The sequence below is a fragment of the Equus caballus genome, chromosome 8 (assembly GCF_041296265.1).
Source record: "Equus caballus isolate H_3958 breed thoroughbred chromosome 8, TB-T2T, whole genome shotgun sequence".
Lineage (NCBI taxonomy): Eukaryota > Metazoa > Chordata > Mammalia > Perissodactyla > Equidae > Equus > Equus caballus.
Genome location: NC_091691.1, coordinates 25,252,312 through 25,271,546, shown reverse-complemented (window position 1 = coordinate 25,271,546; position 19,235 = coordinate 25,252,312). Strand labels below are relative to the sequence as shown.

At 59.5% G+C, this 19,235-nt stretch overlaps 1 protein-coding gene across 9 annotated transcripts in view; it reads right to left on the bottom strand.

The window, feature by feature from the left end:
• Positions 1–2,242: 2,242 nt before the first annotated feature.
• HIP1R (huntingtin interacting protein 1 related) overlaps positions 2,243–19,235 on the bottom strand; it is a 69,845-nt gene continuing 52,852 nt past the window's right edge. For 4 of the 9 annotated variants that reach the window (XM_070220338.1, XM_070220336.1, XM_070220337.1 and 1 more), the window contains 31 exons: positions 17,269–17,332; positions 16,585–16,727; positions 16,192–16,248; positions 14,926–15,006; positions 14,474–14,550; positions 14,127–14,188; positions 11,864–12,004; positions 11,060–11,117; positions 10,861–10,936; positions 10,561–10,701; positions 10,371–10,432; positions 10,068–10,140; positions 9,775–9,958; positions 9,563–9,651; positions 9,351–9,467; positions 9,144–9,245; positions 8,628–8,822; positions 7,446–7,593; positions 7,253–7,339; positions 6,764–6,871; positions 6,462–6,598; positions 6,083–6,193; positions 5,691–5,749; positions 5,390–5,420; positions 5,245–5,307; positions 4,791–4,891; positions 4,564–4,669; positions 4,297–4,420; positions 4,160–4,221; positions 3,851–4,057; positions 2,243–3,573 (listed from right to left, as the gene is read on the bottom strand). In XM_070220338.1, coding sequence (XP_070076439.1) covers positions 3,526–3,573; positions 3,851–4,057; positions 4,160–4,221; positions 4,297–4,420; positions 4,564–4,669; positions 4,791–4,891; positions 5,245–5,307; positions 5,390–5,420; positions 5,691–5,749; positions 6,083–6,193; positions 6,462–6,598; positions 6,764–6,871; positions 7,253–7,339; positions 7,446–7,593; positions 8,628–8,822; positions 9,144–9,245; positions 9,351–9,467; positions 9,563–9,651; positions 9,775–9,958; positions 10,068–10,140; positions 10,371–10,432; positions 10,561–10,701; positions 10,861–10,936; positions 11,060–11,117; positions 11,864–12,004; positions 14,127–14,188; positions 14,474–14,550; positions 14,926–15,006; positions 16,192–16,248; positions 16,585–16,727; positions 17,269–17,332 — 3,114 coding nt within the window. In that variant the 3' untranslated portion in view covers positions 2,243–3,525. Of the gene's footprint in view, positions 3,574–3,850; positions 4,058–4,159; positions 4,222–4,296; positions 4,421–4,563; positions 4,670–4,776; positions 4,892–5,244; positions 5,308–5,389; positions 5,421–5,690; positions 5,779–6,082; positions 6,194–6,461; positions 6,599–6,763; positions 6,872–7,252; positions 7,340–7,445; positions 7,594–8,627; positions 8,823–9,143; positions 9,246–9,350; positions 9,468–9,562; positions 9,652–9,774; positions 9,959–10,067; positions 10,141–10,370; positions 10,433–10,560; positions 10,702–10,860; positions 10,937–11,059; positions 11,118–11,863; positions 12,005–14,126; positions 14,189–14,473; positions 14,551–14,925; positions 15,007–16,191; positions 16,249–16,584; positions 16,728–17,268; positions 17,333–19,235 lie in introns of all 9 variants that reach the window. The other 5 variants (XR_011420846.1, XR_002809763.2, XR_011420845.1 and 2 more) reach the window with 3 other exon arrangements.

The following is a 19,235-nucleotide window of genomic DNA, read 5'->3' as shown; positions in this document are numbered from 1 at the left end:
GCCCTGTCATTTATTTACCTGGGACGTTGGTGATGGGTTTGGTTCTAGAATATCAGTGATCCAGTTTCAACAGTGAAGCGAGCTGGCTTGTCTATTGAAGTTAAAAGCCTGGGCTGGCCCCGGGGCCAAGTGGTTAAGTTCGTGCACTCCACTTCAGCGGCCCAGGGTTTTGTCAGTTCAGAGCCTGGGTGTGGACATGGCACTGCTTATCAATCCACGGTGAGGCGGCGTCCCACATGCCACAACTAGAAGGACCTACAACTAGCATGTACAACTACATACTGGGGGGCTTTGAGGAGAAGAAAAAAAAAAAAGATTGGCAACAGATGTTAGCTCAGAGCCAATCTTAAAGCCCCCTGAGACAGCCAAAGTGTCTGCTTGTCCAGGGTCCCCAGCACTAAGGGCAGGGCCTTTTCCCTTTGATCATAGTGTCATAAATGTCAGTAAGGGGCAGAAAGCAGTACACTCCTCCTGTGTCAGAGGACTGTCTTCAGGGTCGCAGGGACCTGTAAGTGGGGGACTGAGGGTGCCCACTGCCCTCTCCCTCCCTGGCCTGTCCACAGGGTCACCACCATGTGCTGCACAGCTGATAGAAACTCCAGTTAGGACGTTCTCTGCTTGTTTCAAGTAAATGATAGAATTCAGTGGCTGCCATTTTGCTCTGGGGACGTGCCCACAGGTGTTTCAAGGGCTGCCCTCCCCACCACACCAAGCCAGGTGCTGCCTCCCTCTCGAGGCTGAGGGGCACCCTTCCTCCTGTGGTCTGCCCCTCAGTTCAGCTGTGTGTCAGGGCCTGAGGCCCCGGGAGGGACTTTCCTCCCCACATCGGTGGAGCATGAGCAGCCCTGCACAGGCTCACCCATCGCTGTTGCCTCCGCGAGGGATGCGTGCCCGGCACGTCAGTGATGCCGCGCAGGAGACACTGCTGTGCTTTTCCTGTCAGGACGAGGGAAGCTTTTCCTGAGAAATCACATTTGTTTTTTGCTTCAGACAATCTCTATCTGGTCGTTTCTCTTCCCAGTGGCCGCTAGGAAGTTTAGAGCCAGGTCTGCAGTCCAGGCATGAGGGTGCTAAGGTGAGGGTGAGCGTGGCTCCTCACGAGCCCAGCCTCATCTGAGCCTCTCCTCACCCTCCCGGCCCCAGTGCTCGTGGGAAGGTCCAGGGAGGGACAGTGCCTGACCCGAGCTAAAGTGGCAGGTGGGTGTGGCAAGACCAGACCCCGAGGCTTCTCTTCTGGGGTCTCCAGTTAAAGGTTTGCTCGTTGAGGACTTAAGTCAGGTTTCCTTGGCTCCGTTAAGTGTAGTCAACTCAGGCCAGTTTTCACTGGTTTGCAGTTGGTGGGGAGAGCCGTCTGCTCTGAAGTCTACTTTCTGAAGCTGTTTTCCCTAACAAACAAGCACCAGACGCCTGCTCCATCTCGGCACCCGTCCTGTTTGTGGAGACTACAGTCCAAGCACTGTCACACCTGCCCCCACCCGCCTCTCACAACCACCCTGGAGGCAGGCAGCGCCGGGCGGCCCCACTGCGTCCTTCAGGAAGCCGAGGCCAGGGAGTGGACACTTGTCTGAGTCCACATGGCAGGAGCCAGCTCGGTGGGAGCGCCTAAGCTGATCTTTCTCCCCTGACTTGCACGGTCCTTTTGTTCGACAAACGCTGGTGATCTGGAGGCGGGGGGCGGAGGGCAGTTTCTGAGGGCACGTAGGCCGCAGCAAGCCAGTGTGGAGCCTTCCCGGGGGAGGGGATAGCAGTGTGCTCCTGGGGAAAGTGGGTGCTTGCTCGGTCTCGGGAACCTGGACACCTAAGTTCCCTAATAGAGAGAGTGTGTGTGGCCACAACCGTCAAGTCCAGAGCAGCCAGGATTCAGGGTCACTGCCAACAAGGTCATATATGTGAAATTCTCAACTGCACAAGTAGCGGTCATTCCTCCCTTTCCCAAAGTGATTTCCAGCAGGGCTAGGGGAGGGGCCTCTGGCTGGGAACCACGGGGGCCTCAGAGGGTAGACTTGGGGTGGCAGAGAAAAGCCACGACTCACCATACAGGCCTCCCAGGACCTTGAGTCACATAAACCTCCCAGAGACGAGCCGGGACACTTCTTGGCAGAACCAGAAGCAGCACTAGCAAGGTTTTCTGTGGTCGCAAGAAGTCTGTTCCCTGCAGAGTCCGACTCAGTGGTTCCTACCCAGTGTCCTGGCCCCGGAGAAATGAACAGCCCAGACCCAGCCCCTCACTGTGGGGCAGTGATGACAACAGTCAAAGTGCGTTTTATTGCCAATCTGACTCATCAACACACGGGAATAATAAACGCAAAGCAAAAGAGCTGGCTCCTGTGCTGTCTCCAGACCGTGGCTGCTATCGGGCAGCCTTCCCAGAGCACCGGCAAACGGCTAAGGGCTGGGTGGGGGGGTTCGTCCGACCCAGCAGCTGGTCCTGTCCTCCCAGTCAGGTCCCCCCCACCCCCCGATTCCCCAAAGAGGGTGGGGCCCAAGGAATGCATTCTATCCTCTGACTAGGGCAGGGCTGTTGGGCAGAGCGGTGGTCCTTCCCTGAGGGCAGCCCCTTCCTGTGGAGCACAAGGAGCCCTTGATTCGGAGGCAGGCAGCTCCTGGTTTCTGGGCTTTTTCCAGCTGAGCTGGAGAAGCCCAGGGCCAAGGCCCCACCTTCAGGAGGGCTAGAAATCACCCTGGGGGAGGAGGGGGCAATGGGGAGCAGGAAGAACTGGGTCACCAGGGCAGGGGCACGAAAAACATGAAACGGGAGAATCACCACAGATTTGAAGGGTAACAGACTCCAGGGGTGAACGCAGCACCTGCGCCGGGGCTGGGTGCGCAGCCACAGCACCTGCCTGCCTGGCGGCAGCATGGACTCTGCCCCTCCCTCTGGACAAGGGACTCATCCAGTGTTCGCCCTCCCCCTCCGCACTCTCATCGCTGGTGCCCCAGAGCGAGGTAGGGAGGAAGGGGGGATGCCCCCAGCCTGCTCTGGAACATCCTGCTTTGCCTGAGGTCGCACCACGTCCCGTCTCCATGGAATCAGTGCCCCAAGGCCATAAACAGGTGACGTCTTACTCGCGTCTCCTACAGCTAGCACGGACTCTGTTCTTTCTGTTCATCTCTAACCTCAGACCCTGAATCCAAAAGGCAGGGGAGGCCCTGCTTCCCAGTGTGCTGAAAACAAACTCATACAGAAAAGGTCTAACTCGGAATACTGAGAATGTTCCGTGTATTTCCTGAAGAGTTGTGGCTCAGGCCTGCTGGGTCCTGGCTGTTCTCACAGTTCCTATTGCAGATAAATAGACGCATGTCCAGGAGAACCACCCTGGTCAGCCCAGATCCCATGGGCTCAGCAAGGGCTGTGGGCCTCTGGGACACTGATCCGGGCCGTGGGGCAGGGGGCTTGGGCACCTGGTGTGGGGGCTGGTGCCATCGGCCGGCGACTGGACCCCTTGGAGGCTCCTCGGCCAAGTCAGGGAAGCCATGTGAGGCCCAGGCCTGCCCACCAGCCTCCTTGCTGGACCCCTTGGGGGCCTAGTAGTTCACAAGTTGAGCCGGGTAGATGCCATCCTTTTTGTCGAGCTGCAGGGGTCAAAGGTGAGGGGCTCAGTGGACATGGCCAGGCCCCCATACACCCCACCTCTCCTGGCCCCTGCATTTTCCCCTTGAGCAAGGCCCTGCCACCTGCTGTGTTCCCCATGTTGTTGGTGCAGCATTTCTGCTCCTGCTGGGGCTTCTCAGTGGTCTCTGACTCTCCCATGGCCACGTGCCCCACAGACCCAGGAGCAGAGGCCAGGACAGCACTTCCCAGGCGCCCTCCCATCAACCCCCTCCCTGCCCCAGCGCTGATGCCTGGCACCTGGTGGTCCTGCCTGGGGGCCACGCTGGGCTTCTGGGCCAGGGGTGGCTTCTTGGAGGTCCCGCTGCGGGGGGCAGGGCTGGGCCGGCCAGGCTCCTCTTCGCCAGGCGTCCCCACCACCCCGGCTAGCACATAGTGCTGCTTCCGTAGCTCCCCCAGCCGCACACGCTCTGCCTCCAGCGTCTTCTCCAGCTCCAAGACTCGCACCTGCAGACCCGCAACCCCACTCAGCATGGCCCTTCTCGGAGCTCAGCCCTCAGAGACGGACAGGCCCAGAGGCCAGCCATGCACCCAAGACCGGCACCCTACCTGGGTCTCCATCTCCTGCTTCTTCAGCTTGATGAGTGACAGGCCAGAGAAGTCCATGGTGTCTGTGGCCAGAGAGAGGGCGTAAGTGTCTGGGCACTCACTCCCACCCCAGCCACTACCAGGGCCCCACCACTTGCCTCTCTCTTCGATCTGCTCCTGGCCTGACTTGGTAGAAGCCACCACATTGGCGGCCATCTCATTGACAGTGCGGGAGCACTCCTGTAGGCGACTCAGGTGGGGGCTGTGCTTGTCAGCCTTCACCTGGGGAGCATGGGGGTGAGTCAGGGGGCCTGCTGGGCTCGCCCTCCATCCCATGGTCTCCCCTCCACGTGTGGCATATCCACCACGGCCAGGAGTTGAGTAACCCGAGGCGAGGCAAGGCAAGGCTGAGCACGGAGCCTCACCTTGGAGGCTGCCACCAGCTGGGCTGTGCTGGCTGCAATCTCGTGGGAGCAGACGATGAGCTCTTCATACTTGCCCGTGTGAAGCACCACTTTGTCAGCTGACTCCCTGGGGATGGAGCCGGGCAGGGCCTGGGTCTCTGACCTCATGGACAGCCGGCCACCCCTACGCTCCTCCCCACAACGTGAGCACCACAGACCCTGCTGCCCCCCGACCTGGGGCGACATACACCAGCTGCGTGGCTCCCCAGCCCACCGCCTTGGAGGCAGAGATGAGGCCTTCCGTCCACCGCGAGTTCTTCGCGTAAAACTCCTGCTGTGTGGCTGCCCCCTAGTGGTGAAAGGAGGGCAGGGCGGATCAGTCAATGACATCACAGGTGGCAAGGGATCCCCACAGGGCCCTCTCCCCTCACCCCAGCCACAAGGGCGCATCCCTGGGCCGTGGGGCGATTTGGCTGTGATTTCTGGGCATGTGGTGTGCATTGGGGGGGTCGTCTCATCACTCTGTACACTTCAGGAGTCTCACGCCCAAAGGAGCCCTGTGGTCGGCTTCAGCCACAGGTTGGAGTGTTCTTGGGTCATGGCCCTTTCAGGAATCTGTCCCTCGCTGGCCCAGCTGTGTGGCCTGCTTGGCACTCGCCCAGCCAGGGACGGCCTCTCAGACCAGCAGGCGGTTCAGCTCACCCTGCCACTCTCCACAATTTCCTTCTGCAGGCTGGTGGACGTTGTCACCAGGAGCCGAATGGCCTGCCAAGACCAAGACACATATCACTCTCGGAGCGGCGCTCCCAGGTACAGAGCCTGTCCTGGTGTCTCACTCAGCACTCACCTTCATCAGGTCTGTGCAGGAGTTGAGGATCCTGGGGGGAAGAGAGAAGGATCTGCAGTGTGGCCCCATAAACCACAGAGGGTGGGTAGCAGGGAGCCTGGCCTGGCCTCTATGTGGACAATCGCAGGGCCTGGCCACAGCAGGTGCTCAGAGGGTGGGCCTGCAGGGTGGGTCCAGCTCTGCTTGTTCCAGCCCTTCTTTCCAGAGAACGAAGCAAGCAGGAGGGCACAACCCCGATGGATCTAGGAGGGCCGTGGAGAACCTGCCTCGTAATGTACTGGGGGGCAGAAGGGAGGCTCACCTCTCATTCACCTCCAGCTTTACCCCGGAGCTGGCGTGGCGGGCCTGGTTCATCATGTCCTACGCCCAATGACAGCATTGTGAGCAGGCTGCAAGAAGGGCAGCGCGAGAAGGGGGCAGCGCGAGAGGGGGGCAGCATGAGAGGGGGCAGTGCTGGGGAAAGGGAACACTGGCACAGTACCAGTCCCTGAGAACAGCCACTGAGCTGGTGAGGAGAGGGCAGAGCTCAGGGTGGAAAAGCCAGGGCCACCTGCCTGCCCTGCCAGTTCTGACCTGCAGAGGCCATCTGTCCCTTCCACAAAGACCAAGTGCAGAGGTGGGCACAGCCCGCACTCAGCCCAGCCCCCAGGGCTCCTGCAGGAACTGAAGGATGCCTTGCACCCCAGTCCTCACCTCGATCCTCTGCACAGCGTCTTCAATGGCTGCGGATGTAGCTGCCATTTCCTTGTCCACCATGGCCCCCAGCTCCTCCTGACGCACATCCAGGCTCTTGGGCTTCAGCTCCTGGGGGAGGAGGGCATCCAGGAGTCAGACAGTGTGGGTTCGACCCCTAGCAACCCCACCGGGGGCCTGGGAGACAGGTGGGCAGCAGTGCTCTGGGGGGGTGCTCTGTCCCTGCCCCATGTCCTGAAGATGCAGGCTCTGCACACGAGCCCCTGTTCAGCCATAGTGGAGGAAGGTGCAGAGAAGTCGGGGACCCAAGCCCCACCCCAGCCCATTGCCCTGGCTCCAGACCCTGGCCCACGCTCAGTGTCGTGGCTGCACACCTCACCTGGCCCAGCTGAAGGATGCCCTGCAGGGGGTTCCGCACCAGGCCGGGCTGGGCCTGCTGCAGAGCCTGCTGATCCTGCAGCTGCCTCACAAGCTCCAGGGCCCGGGCCCCGCACTCCCGGCAGGTGTCGATCAGGCCTGGGGCAAGAGAGATGTGAGGGGGCCCGTGCCCAAGGACCCTGGAAGAAGCTCCCACACACAGACCCCAGCCCAGGATCTGACGCCAGGACCCGTCTGCAGGCCCCCATCTTTCCCTGGTCCACCATGAGGACCCCATGAGACACAAGCCTGAGGCCCACTTACGGTCAGCAGGGTCAGTGGGGGCCAGGTGGGAGGTGGCACCGCCATTGACGATGGTGTCGGCAGTCAGGTGGGAGAACTGGGTCAGGGCTGCCACCAGGGCAGAGGCATCTGTGAGGGGAGGAAAACAATGGAAGCCTAAGGCTGCTGCCATGGAGCAAGGCCTGGCTGACGCCTCACAACAGGCTGCCCAGCAAGCCCAAGACAGACACCTGAACCCCAGTTTGCAGATGAGGAGGGGAGGGCCTGAAGGGGAGAAGGTGCTAGGCCAAGGTCATGCAACTGGAAAGCAGCAGGGCAGGAGCCAAACCCAGGTCTGCGTGACCCCAGGCTCATAGGGCGGGGCTCCTGGGGGCACCTGCTCAGCTTCCTGGAGAGGGGCCTGTTGTGGGAAACCCCCTGGAAGGAAGGAGGCAGCAATGGCCAATGGAACCAGCACACCACTGCTGGTGGCCTCAGTCCTGTCCCAGTCCAGTCCCCCTCTGCTCTCACCTGATCTGGAGGCGAGGTACAGGGTGTGGCCCTTCTCCAGGGCACTCACAGCCTCCAGGGCCGCCTGGGCCCTGCTCACCAGGTAGTCTGCAAGCACAGGGAGCAGCGGTGAGCGGGGTGCCTGGCCTGAGGCCCCCTCACCCTCCCGCCTGCTTCCCTCAGGGAGGGCGAGTGCCTGCACCAGCAGCCCTACCCGGGGAGCTGGTGCAGCGCAGGTGCAGGGGGTCATCCAGCTTGCTCACAGCGTCCTGCAGGATGCGCTCGGCCTCAGCGGCAGTGCCCCGGAGCACCGCAAACTGCTCATCCAGGAGCCTCTGCCGTAGCCCCTGCTCCTGAGACTCCTGGTGGGAGAGGGAGAAGCAAATTAGACATCCCGCCTCAGGGACAGCCAGCCAAGCAGGAACGACCCAGGTGAGACCCTCGCTGGGGACAGGGGTCTGAGGAGAGGCCCCACTCCACCCAGTGCTTGGGCTGCTCCCTCAAGAGTGGAGTGGACAGCACAGTAATAAAAAACAACCTAATTAAAAATAGGCAAAGGATCTGAACAGACATTTCTGCAAAAATATATGAGTGGCAGTGAACATGTAAAAAGATGCTCAGCATCATTAGCCATTAGAGAAATGCAAATCAGAACCACAGTGAGCCACCACTTCACATCTACTAGGACGGCTAAAATAAAAAAGAGATGGTAACAAGCATTAGCAAGGATGTAGGGAAACTGGCACCCTCATACATTCCTCGTAAGACTGCAAAATGGCACAGCCACTTTGGAAGACACTTTGGCAGTTCCTCAAAAGTTAAACACAGGATTACCATGTGATCCAGTTTCACTCATAGGTATATATCCAAGAGAAATGCAAACACACGTTCACACAAAACCTTGTACACACATGTTCAAGCAGCAGCATTCACAATAACCAAAAAGTGGAAACCACCCAAACCTCCATCAACTGAAGAATGGATTAACAAAATGTGGTCTATCCATACAACGGAATATTACTGGGCCGTGCAAAGGAAGGAAGTACTGACACATGGATGAACCTTGGGAACATGCATAGTGAAAGGAGCCAGTCATATCATGTGATTCCATTTACGTGAAATGTCCAGAATAGGTAAATCCACGGAGACAGGAAGGAGATTAGTGGTTGCCAGGGGCTGGTGGTGGGGACTGTGAAGGGAGAATGGGGACTAACTGCTCATTGGATAAGGGGTTCTTTCTGGAGTGGTGAAAATGTTCTGGAAGTACAAGGTGGATGCTTGTACAGTCCTGTGCACATATTAAGAACCACTGACTTGTACCCTCTAAACGGGTCAGCTGTGTGGTATGTGAATTCTATCTCAATCTAGCTGTTATACAGGGTGGGGGGCCCGCTACCTTGTCCGCCAGCCGCCCCTGCAGCTCGCCCCTCTCCTGGGAGTTTCGCTGCTGCTCCTGGCTCAGCGCCTCCTCCTTCTCCCGCACCAGGTTCTGGGCCGCCAGCAGGTCAGCCTCCCGCTGCCGCATGGCGCTGCTCAGCGTGTCCTTCTCTGCACTCAGCGTGTCCAGCCTCGAGCTCAGCTCTGACCCGCTCTGTTAACACCTGGCATGTGAGCAAGGCTTCCAGGGGCCCTGCCCGCCCCCGCATCCCCCCCGCAAATTGACAGACAGTTCCTTAGGGCCATGTCTTCACTATCCCCTGCTCTCAGGCTGAGAGGTTCCTGAGGGCCAGGGCCAGGTCCTGTTTCCTGTGTATCCCCGCTAGGGCTGGGTCAGAGCAACACCCCAGGACTGCCGAGGGCCCCTCTGAGCCAACCTAGTGGCATCTAGGCATGGCCCAGTTCACAGGAAAGAGGCCCCTAATTTCTGTCCCACCCGATCCTGGGAGGCCACGCTGCCCAGCAGCCACCACACCTGCTCTGTGCGGCTCAGGGCCTCCTGCACGTGCACCAGCTCCCCAGCCTTGGCCTCCAGCTCCCTCTTGAGCTTCTCTAGCTGGTCACTCTGCTCCTCCAGCTGGAACAGGACAGTGTGTCACGGAGGCAGTAGGGCTGCCGGGGACTCCAGAGCGGGGCTGCTGAGACTGACGAGGTCGGGGCCCTGTGCACACAGGGGACGCACCTTCATCTCGGACTCCCGTTTCACCTGCTCCATCTGGAAGGCCAACTGCTCCTTCACTCGCGCCACCTCCTCCTGGCTCTGCTGTGTCACTGTCAGCTGCTTGGCTGTGTCTGCGTTCTGCACAGGCGGGGGACAGGCTCATGCTCTGCCACCACTGGGGACTCCCCTCCTCCGGGCCAGCTCTGCCTACACAGGGCTGGCCTGGAGCCTACCTTCCTGAGCAGCTCAGCGTGCGTGTTGATGAGCTCGCTGTGCTTTTCCTTCAGCTTGTTGTAGCGCGCCTCTGTAGCGCTGGCCTTCTCTGCAGGTGAGAGGCCAAGCCGTGATCCCCAAACATGGCAGAGGCCCCCCAGCAGCCCGGCGCCCACACCTCGGGACGAGGCGCTCACGTGGGGACACGCCCGCCCCGGCCGGGCCCACGCACTCTCAGCCTCCTCGCGCAGGCCCTGGTTCCGCTCGCCCTCCAGCTGGGCGGCCCTCAGCTGGGCCAGCTCATGGCGGAGCTGCTCGTTGTCCACCAGAGCCTTTTGCTTCTGCTTCCGCTGCTCCTCCAGCTCAGCCTCCAGCGTGTTCACCTGGCCCTTCAGCTGCGAGATGTACCGCTGGGCCTGCAGCGGCAGGACGGGCGTGGGGGTGGGCGTGGGGGCCCTGCTTGGCCTGGCTGGTGGTGGGGGCAGCCCCACAGCCCCAGGCCCGCCCTCCGCCCATGCCCCTCACCTCCAGCTTGATCTTGTCCAGCTCGGCACGGAGCGTCTCTACCTCTCTTTTCAAAGTCTCGATCTGGAGGTCCCTGAGGAGAGGTCAGGAGGGCAGTTTTCTGAGGCCCACACAGTCCTGGTGTTCAAGTTCAGTCAACCAGGAAAATCAGAAGACCCGGGCACGGGAACTGGTGTTCTCATCAGCGGCCCCATGGGATTTGGGTATCTTAAGTTGTGTCCCCAACCTGTGCCCTTTCCTGACCACAGCTCTGTGAAGCCATTTCCAGCCCCTGCAATAGCAGTCAGCTCCCCAGGCCCTCACCTGTCATCCTTCACTGAGCCATTGGGGGGTCCAAACGTCTGCTCAAAGAGGTCAGCCACCACCTGCCATAGCAAAGCACGGTGACCCCCACCCTGACTCCCCTGGGCCCTCCAGGCCAGGAGCAGGAGGGAGCAGAGGGAGGGAGCCAGACCCCTCCCCGACACCCCACGTGGGAATGGGGGCAGCTCACCACTGGCTCCCCGGCCGGGGGCCCTGTGCTGATCTCGATGAGGGTCTCGGGCTCCTCGTCCTCGGGGGCCTCCTCAGGGATCACCACCACAGGCTTGATGTGCTCGGCCAGTGCCGAGGCCCGCAGGAAGTTGGGAGGTCCCTACAGGGGCAGCGGGTGGGGAGCTGCTCAGCGTCCCCTCCCCTACAGGCAGCCCTCCTTCCACCATCCCCAGAGCCCACGTGGGGTCCCTGCTGGGCGCCCGGAATCCTCAAAGCGCCCAGAGCCCAGGGCAGGAACAGCTCGGCAGGCGGCAGGCACCTCGGGCAGCCGGGGGATCTGGATGAGCCGCTTGAAGTAGAGCATGTCCGAGGCTCTGCGGAAGAAGTTTCTGAGGCTGCAGGGGATGGACAGGGGAGGTCACTGAGGAGCCGGGCTCCGGACGGGCAGCCCCAGCACACGTGGCTGGGAGCCACGGAGTGTCTTCCCGGCCGGGCCTCAGCGCTGCCCAGGCGGGTACCTGTGAAACTGCTCGTGGAACCGGTCCCTGTGGCCTTGCAGGGTGTCTGCCGGGAGACCTGCGGGCGGTACAGGTTTAACGGACTTCCTCTCTGCTCACTGCTCTGTGGCTTAGGAAGACTGCACATTCACTCCCTTCCTCTCCCCTCCCTGTTCTTCCACGTTCTAGAAACCGTCATAGATCAGAGAGATCACCATCATCCACCACCTGGCTGGGTCCCTCCCACCCGTGGGGAGAAGGGTGGGATGAGACCCGGGTTGAGGGGTTAGCTCTCGACTTTCCAAGTGAGGGGAGAAAAGGAAATGGTGAGTAGGAAGGACATCCCGCAACCATAGCAAACCAAGCGCATGCCTGGCCCTGGGGCGCCCCGTGAAGTCACTTTCAGACCTGCATCTGCCCTGGGCGAATGTCTGAATAGCTCACAAACCCTAGGCCAGCAGTTCTCTAAGTGGGTCTGGGGACAAGACCCTTTCAGAGGGTCCACCGGGTCCACACAGACGGAGCAGGGAAGCAGGTGAGAGGCCGGCTGCCCGCTCATTCAAGAGAGCCAGAGACACGTAAAACTAGGCCACTCTTCTCACTAAGTCTTTTTTCGTTTTGGAAAATAGTGATTTTTCATAACAAGTATGTTATTTGTGTTAATGGATAATGAGTTTATTATTGGCTACTTTTAACTAATTTCTTGATTTTCACTTCTGATAACAGTACATGCTGATCAACATAAGCTACATAAACACAGCCCTTTGGGGCTTCAGCTGAGCCTTGGGGGCCCGCGGCTGGCAGCAGGAGGGCTGGGGGACTCACAGGAGTGCAGCTTGAACAGGAGCTTGACTGTGTAGTGGTAGAGGTGGCTGCAGTCCTGGATGACCTGGATGAGGGGGGCCAGGCGGCACTGGCCTGAGGACATCTGAGACACAGCGATGGCTGTGTTGAGCTGCCGAAAAACTGCACAAAAGAGAGGCGGGAGAAGGAGCATGAGTGCGGGACCCCACAGGTACCAGCGTTGGTGACAGCCATGATGCGAATGGCACCATCACAGCAACCCTGGGAGGTGGGTCTGAAGATGGGGCAGCTTTACTACTGGGTAGTAACAGGCTTTACTGCTCCCAGCTGGGCAGTGGGACTCTATCCTGGGTCCCCCAACATGCTCCAACTGCTAGAATGGGAACCCATGTGCTGTGGCTGCCCCAGACGGAGGTCCAGTGCTCCTGTGAACTAGGTGACAGCGAGGTCAGGGCAAATGAAATCCAGCTCACCTCGGCCAGGGTTTCCAGACCCTCCATGTGGTGGGCCCCAGACAAGGGTGACTTAGACAGTCCTGTACCTGTGGGCCTCAAGCTCACTCTCCATCTTAGGGAGCCTAAGGCTGGGGAGCCCAAATGCCTCCTTTACAGACATGGGGACAGGCCCTGGCTTGGTCAGTCACACCACAGCAGGGTCAGGACTCAGCTTTGCAAATCCCAAAGGACCCTAAGACCCTACTTGCACCTGGGGTCAATCTCCCTGCCCCTGACAATCAAGCCTTTCATCAGACTGACCGAGCAGGGGGGACAGGGACAAACATGAGGCTGCCTCCCCAGGTGGCCTCTTCTCTGGGGCAGAGAGAGAAATGACCATGAGCAGGCAGCATGCCAGGGTAGGGGAGCCGCCAGGGCACCCGCACGGGACAGACACCAGCACACAGTTCCAGAACAGTGGGCTCCAAGCCCTGGGGTCCTACTCTTACCTGGCCTGGGGTGGGACCATTTGCAAACCTCCACGGTGACATGAGAATCCCCAGGAAGGAAGGGACAAGAAGGAAAGAGCTAAGCTGTCCCTCACCTTTTAAAAAATTACTTTTTAGCTAAATGTTAAGTACATTTTCCTTATAAAAAATTAAATCACAGAGTACTGCTGAGTTTTAAACACGTGGGTAAATATTGTTCTGCAATGGGCTTTATTTCGCTCTGCAGAACGTTTTCTAGCTCTTCCCCTGTCAGAGCAGATACAGATGCATCTCTCTCCACTTCCTACCCCAAGCGCACAGTGTGCTGCAGCCATTTCTCCACTAGGGGGCACTGATGGTGTTTCCCTTTTTTTGGCTGTTAAAACCCAGCGGTGGGAAACCCCTTGCACCGTTTCTCCAGGGAGATGCTGGCACGTGGGACAACCTGTGTGCCCCTTCTCTGTGCTTCAGCGAGACGTCAGTGTTCCCAGGAGTGGGGCGCCTGCCTGTGGTTTTCTCCACCCTCCCTCCTGGGGACCACTGCCTCCCCACACTCGGCCCAGTCGTCCCCAGGCTGAGAGCAGCACGGGGTGGGGACAGTAGTACTTGGCTCCGCCTGGCACATCTCTGCGAGGACACAGAACCCACAGCCATGGCCCTGGACACCTGCCCTTGGCTCCCCAGGCCGGGTCCTGGGCAGGCCTTCCAGGGCACAGAGAGTTTAGGTCCGAGCTGCCCGCTGGACTCGCCCAGCCTGGGAGGCCAGACCCGGGAACACCAGGAGGCTGCCCAGACCCACCTTTCCAACTCCTGATTTTCCCTTAAAAGGCATTTACTTTTCGCCGTCTTGTGGAGAGCGCTGAGTCACCCACAAATTGTTCTGAAGCTGCCACCCAAAATAATCACCTCTGTGGCCCCGGGAGGGGGAGCCCTCTGAGATTTCCTGTCCAACGGCTGCTAGTTCCCGGTTGGGAAGTCCAACATGACTCAGAGGCCTTTTACAGCAGAAAATGGGCAAGAGGACCCAAACCAGCTCAGGTCAGGGCCCTGAAGAGGCGGCTCCCAGCGGCCCCTGCCCTGCACTCTCCCTGCCTTGGGGCCAACAGAGTGGGTTCAGTCAGTGGAAGGCCCGGCAAGACCATGCCCTGCACACACCACCGGGGCCTGGCATCCTGCAGGGGTAGGCAGGCGTCTCGCCCATGCTTTGGGGGCACCTGGAGGCCCTGTTTCCTATTCCTGGCAGGGACATGGACTCCCAGGGGGTGGGCATTCAAGACTGGGAAGTCAGTATGGCTAACAGCCACCCCAACCCTGGGTCCTGAGGAATCGCACTCAGGACCTGGATCTGCTCGTTCGGCTCACCTGATTCAGAAAGCTTCAGCTCACAGTCCATGTAATCGAACATCTCCACGGTGAGCTGGAAGCTACAGGGGAAAGGAGGAGGGGAGTGATGAGATGGGAGCACAGTTCATCGGCACGCCCTTGCACAGGACAACAATCCTTCAGCCAAAAATGCCTGACTCCAAAGAACCCCATCCCTTTAACTCTGGCCTCATCTCCTGGGAACATGACCTTCAGCCCCCGAGAGTCACCGACAGCACCAGCCCCACGTGAGCACCTGGGTGTGGAAGACTTTAGGAACAAACAGGGAGACTGAGGGAGGAGAAGGGAGCCTGGGCCAGGCCACTCCACCATCCTGAGGGACTCACATATTGTTGACGTCCGTCCCAGCTGCCTTTTCCAACACCTCGTCTGTCACCTCCAGGCCCGCAGGAAACTGGGGGTGCTGCAGAGAGGACACCCCCACTCAAGTGCAGCCCATGTTGGCCCTGGCCCAGAACTGGTTCTAGCTTTTGAGGGAGGGGAAGAGGCCAGAGATGCCCCCAGCCTGTGAAGCCACCAACTGCCCTGGGTGCTGGCTGAGGAGGGGCTGGGAGGGACCAGAGAGGCTGCTGGGAGCCTAGGGCAAGGCTGAGACCACCCCCAACATCCCAGGGAAAGGCCTCGAGGGTGTTGTGACTCTCCTGACGCCTTGGCATCCCTTGTTCTCCTTGAGCCAAGGTTGGGACAGAACAGATCCTGTGCTCCTCTCTGTCCTACAGCGTGACAGAGGGAAGAGCCCAGGGTCCCTGCAGCCCCACGGCTCTCCCGGGGAAACTACCTTGAGGTGGAAGGAGATTTTGGTCAGCAAGAGTTTGGTGTAAACGTTCACCAGTTGTCCGTATCGGTCATGCAGATGCCCCTGTGGAGAAGGAGCCCAGGGTAAGGCGGCTGCCCGTGAACACGCCCAGCTATCCTACAGGACCCAGGCACGTTCAGGGCAGACAAGGAAGCCGAGGCGGGAAGATGCGAGGCCACAAGCTGAACATCATTCCTTCACCCACCCACTCAGTCACTTCTTCACCAACAAATATTGCTCAACTCGCCAGAGGCGGCTACCTCTTCATTCCTAAGGGCCCCCTCCAATCTCCCTCCTAGTCTATAGCTCTTTTTCAACCTTCCTCCTTGTCATTCTTGCCAAGGAAACTCTTGTGACAAGAGCACTTTGTCCAGGGCAACAGGCCAACTCTGATTGGGATACTTTATTAAAATGCTGGTGGCAGTCAGGGAGGCACATTCCAACAGGCGTGTGTACACATCCTCCCAGCTGCCTCCTCTGTCACCTCCAAACACCACGTCTCCTGTGGCCATGCCAGCTGGGCCTGCATCTGCAAATGGCACCACGGCACTGTTTTCCTCACTTCAAAGGGCATGCGAAAAACACAGCAGTTCTGGGTCATGCGCCGCCTTCTGCAGGCCAGGTCAGTTCCCAGAGGCCGCCCTGTTCCTGCCCAGCCAGTCGGCCCCAGCAGTTTTAGCAGACAAATAAGGCCTGAGGCCCTCTTTCCACCTAGAGGATACCTCCAATTCCTGAGGGTCTGGGAGGGGCTCTAGAACACAGGCTCTGGGGTTCCACCTTTACTGTGGGTAAGAATCTTCTGGGGAGCCCTCTGAAAATGCAGACTTCCAATCCCGAGATTCTAAAGCAGCTGGTCTGAGGGGCCCAGGAGTCTGCAGCCTTCACCTGGGCTCTAAGCACCACTGTGAGATGCCTGGACTTGGGGTTGGGTGTTGCCACATTTCCCAACCCACAGGGACTGAAGGCTGGTGACTTTTGGAGCCGGAGGGCCCGTGAGCTCTGCGTTTGGAACCTCCTGTACTGGGCCCTAGAAGCAAGGCTGCAACTTCACTTACTGATGCTCATCTCCCTCCACTGTAGCCCCAAAGAACATCACTAACTTCTGCTCTGAGAGAAAGGAGAAAGACACCCGTCACAGGATGCTCCCATTTGCTCAGCCCCGTGCGCTGGGGGACACAAATGCCTAGCAGGTCTGTAGCTAGACTTTCTGGACGGTGCCCGTCTGTAGGGTGCTCAGGCCGCACCTACCCACAGATCTCCAATCTCCCGAATGTTGCTCCGATAGCGCTGGCAGTCGTGCAGCACCTGCAGCACGGAAGGGGAGACAAGGGAGAAGGGTGAGGGATCCAGAAGCTTGCGAGCAGAGTCCCGACACATTTATTCCCCACGCTAGCTGGCACGCCGAGGGCGGGGAGGCATGGGGTGGAAGGCATCAGGCAGGGTGGGCCAGCCCCGAGCTGAGGCAGACAGACGCAGGGACAGTCTCATTTCAAAGGGATGCTGCTCTGCCTCCCTGGGGCACTGGCCTGCTCAGGCAGCAGCAGATGGAGGACCCAGGCTCCCAGGCCTCCCACTGCCCTGGGAAGCACAAGGTGGCTGGAACAGATTTGCTTCTCCCGGGACCGGTGAACAGCTACTTACATTGGGGTGCCCGTCTCGAAGGACCTTGTGGAGGACATGGCAGAACTTCCAGCTGAGGATGGAGCTGCTGGGAAGTGGCAGACCGATAGCATAGGACCAGAAGGTGAAGGCCCCCTTCTCGTGGTGAGTGCCCAGTATGATGCCTACCAGGGTCAAGGCCAAGTGCAGGAAGCAGAGACTCAGGCGTGGGGAAGGTCAGAGGCCACTCAGTGACTGCAGAGACACGCATGGGAGGCCAGCCCTCACCCCATAGCCACTGAGCGCCTTCTCCCCACATCCTTCTCCCTCCGTGTCTTCCACAGTTCACCGAGAGCTATGGTCTTTAGCGAAGGGCATGAAACAGGGCAACATCATGCCCCACGAATTCAACTGGGCCCAACAGACTAAGACCATGGATGGTGCTCCTGAGATGGGATTCAGAGTCTGAGGAGCTGAGCAAGACGGGAGGCCCAGCTGGTCCAAGGCCACACGAGGACATGGGCCTCCCTCCTCAGTGAGGGCAGACTTCACAAAGCGCTGGTGGCCATCTGCAGAGCCACACTGCCCCCATAACTCACTCCCACCAAATCCACGTTCAGAGGCCATGCCGGGGAGGCCCAGGTCCTCCTCAGAGCCTCCCAGCCTCCCCGCCTGCCCCCAGGAGCCCAGAGACATGGAGGGCCGTTTGGAGGCAGGGAAGGATACGCCGGGCATGCTTCTCCTTCACGGGGGCCTCCTGGGTGTTGATGGCTTTGCTGATGCTGATGGCCTGTGAAGGAACAGAGGAGGGGGAGTTCACACACCCGCTGGGCAGGCTTCCCTGGGGGAGAACACCTCACAGGGGGAAAGGGCAACAGGCAGACAGGATGGATTCTCCACTTCAAGGCGAGTGTAGAGAAATTCTCTCAACCTAAGCAAACCAGACGTCTGAAGACTTTTCTTTCACTCGATATGTGCGGCTCAAACTACAGCTAACACCCGAAGCCACAAAGCCACCGAGAGCCTCCAGGGTCTGGGGAATAAGGAGGAGGCTGGCTGTGGCTGCAGGAGACTACCTCTGGTCTGAAACCTACATGCGTTTAGCTGTCCCCAGGAGGTGAGGCCCTCTGGGCCCCAGGGGAGCGGCCAGTCACGGCACAACCTGGCCTCCTCCATTCCGTCCCTCCTCTGGGACCTGAGCCCTCACGGCCCACCTTAAAGAGCTGTGCGTCATCCCCACTTACTGTGGGGCAAGGCCCAAGAAATGATGCAAGCTGACAAGGCCCACACAGCCACTATGTGGAAAACCAGGATGAGCCCAGCTCCCGTCGCCTGTCTGCCACGCAGGCAACCTCTCCTGGGTGGGCCCAAGTCCTGACTCAGCTCCCATCCCCACCAATGCAGATGGCAACTGTGGCCCTGCAGGAGTGGCAGGAAGTGGGGGGTCCACTTAGCACACCTGCTGCTGTCACTTGGGCCCTGAGCAAGCAGCAATCTCACCCTTGGAGAAGGGCCTCTCCCATTTCCATCTGCTGGAGTCCTGTCTCCTCTACCTTAGCTCAATGCCTCCTCTTCCAAGAAGGCTTCCTGGACGTGACTGCTCCCTCACCAAAGGCTCACAGCACTTACTGTCACCCTCCACCCCACTCACCCTGGAATTATTGCCAGTCCTGGGTTTACTTGTGGATATGATTTATTTCTCCACCTGGGGGCAGGTCTTAGAAGCCTCTCCACCCATCCAGCACCGAGCTAGGGACATCAGTGTTTGTGGGCTGAGAAGAGCTTCCTGTGCCATTGGAGGAAGGGACAGGACACTCGACAAATGCAGACACCTCTCCAGGCCAGCTGATTCTCCCAAGTCTCCCTCAGGTCCTTAGCCAGGGCCCACACTGAGCTTCCCCCACGCCCTCCAAGGACCTGCCCTGGGCAGAGCAAGGACTCCAGGGGCTGCGTGGTCACCCTGTAGCCAGGACCTGAGCCCGCAGGTCGCCGCCTCGTCATCAGGACGCACTTGCATGGTGTGACTGGGACAGGAGCACAGGCCCCAGCAGTCCTCATAGGAGCGGGGACACGGCAGGGGGAGCCTTGAGGGGCAGCGCTGGCACTTCCTTTTTATCTTAGAGGCCACTGCACTCTCCACTCTGGCATCTGAGCAGTAATAGCTGCCCCTGCCCGGCAAGGAGGTGATTTCACTCATTTACAGTCTATTGGGAACCGACCTTCGCCTACTGGGCAGGCTGTGAGGTTTCCTCCGTAAGAAAAGCAGCCCACGGGAGTATAGGCGGTCCTTTCTGATCAAACACACAGACCTAGGAGTGGATGGGGCTGGAAGCAGGAGGCCTGGTTCCCTCCCCCCTACTCCACAAGGCAGGCTGACCTCCTTTCACACACAGTGCCCATTGTGGCCCGGTTCGTGGGGTGTGGGGAGTCCTGGGGCCGCAGCCACACACCACCCTGGGCCCCTCAGGGGCCACTCTCCTGGGATCAGGGACAAGCTGGGAGAGCAGCTCCCTGCCTCCCTGAACCAGGGCCCTAAGAGAAACCCAGACAGGCTCTGGCTCCTCTTATTCTCAAAGCCTCAGCAAGCCAGACACGGAAGGCTCCCCTGGCGATCTGTTCTGTTTGCCAATCCTTTGCCAGCACAGCCTTGGCGCCTGCCTTTGCTCAACAAGCATCACTGAGCAGCCACCGTG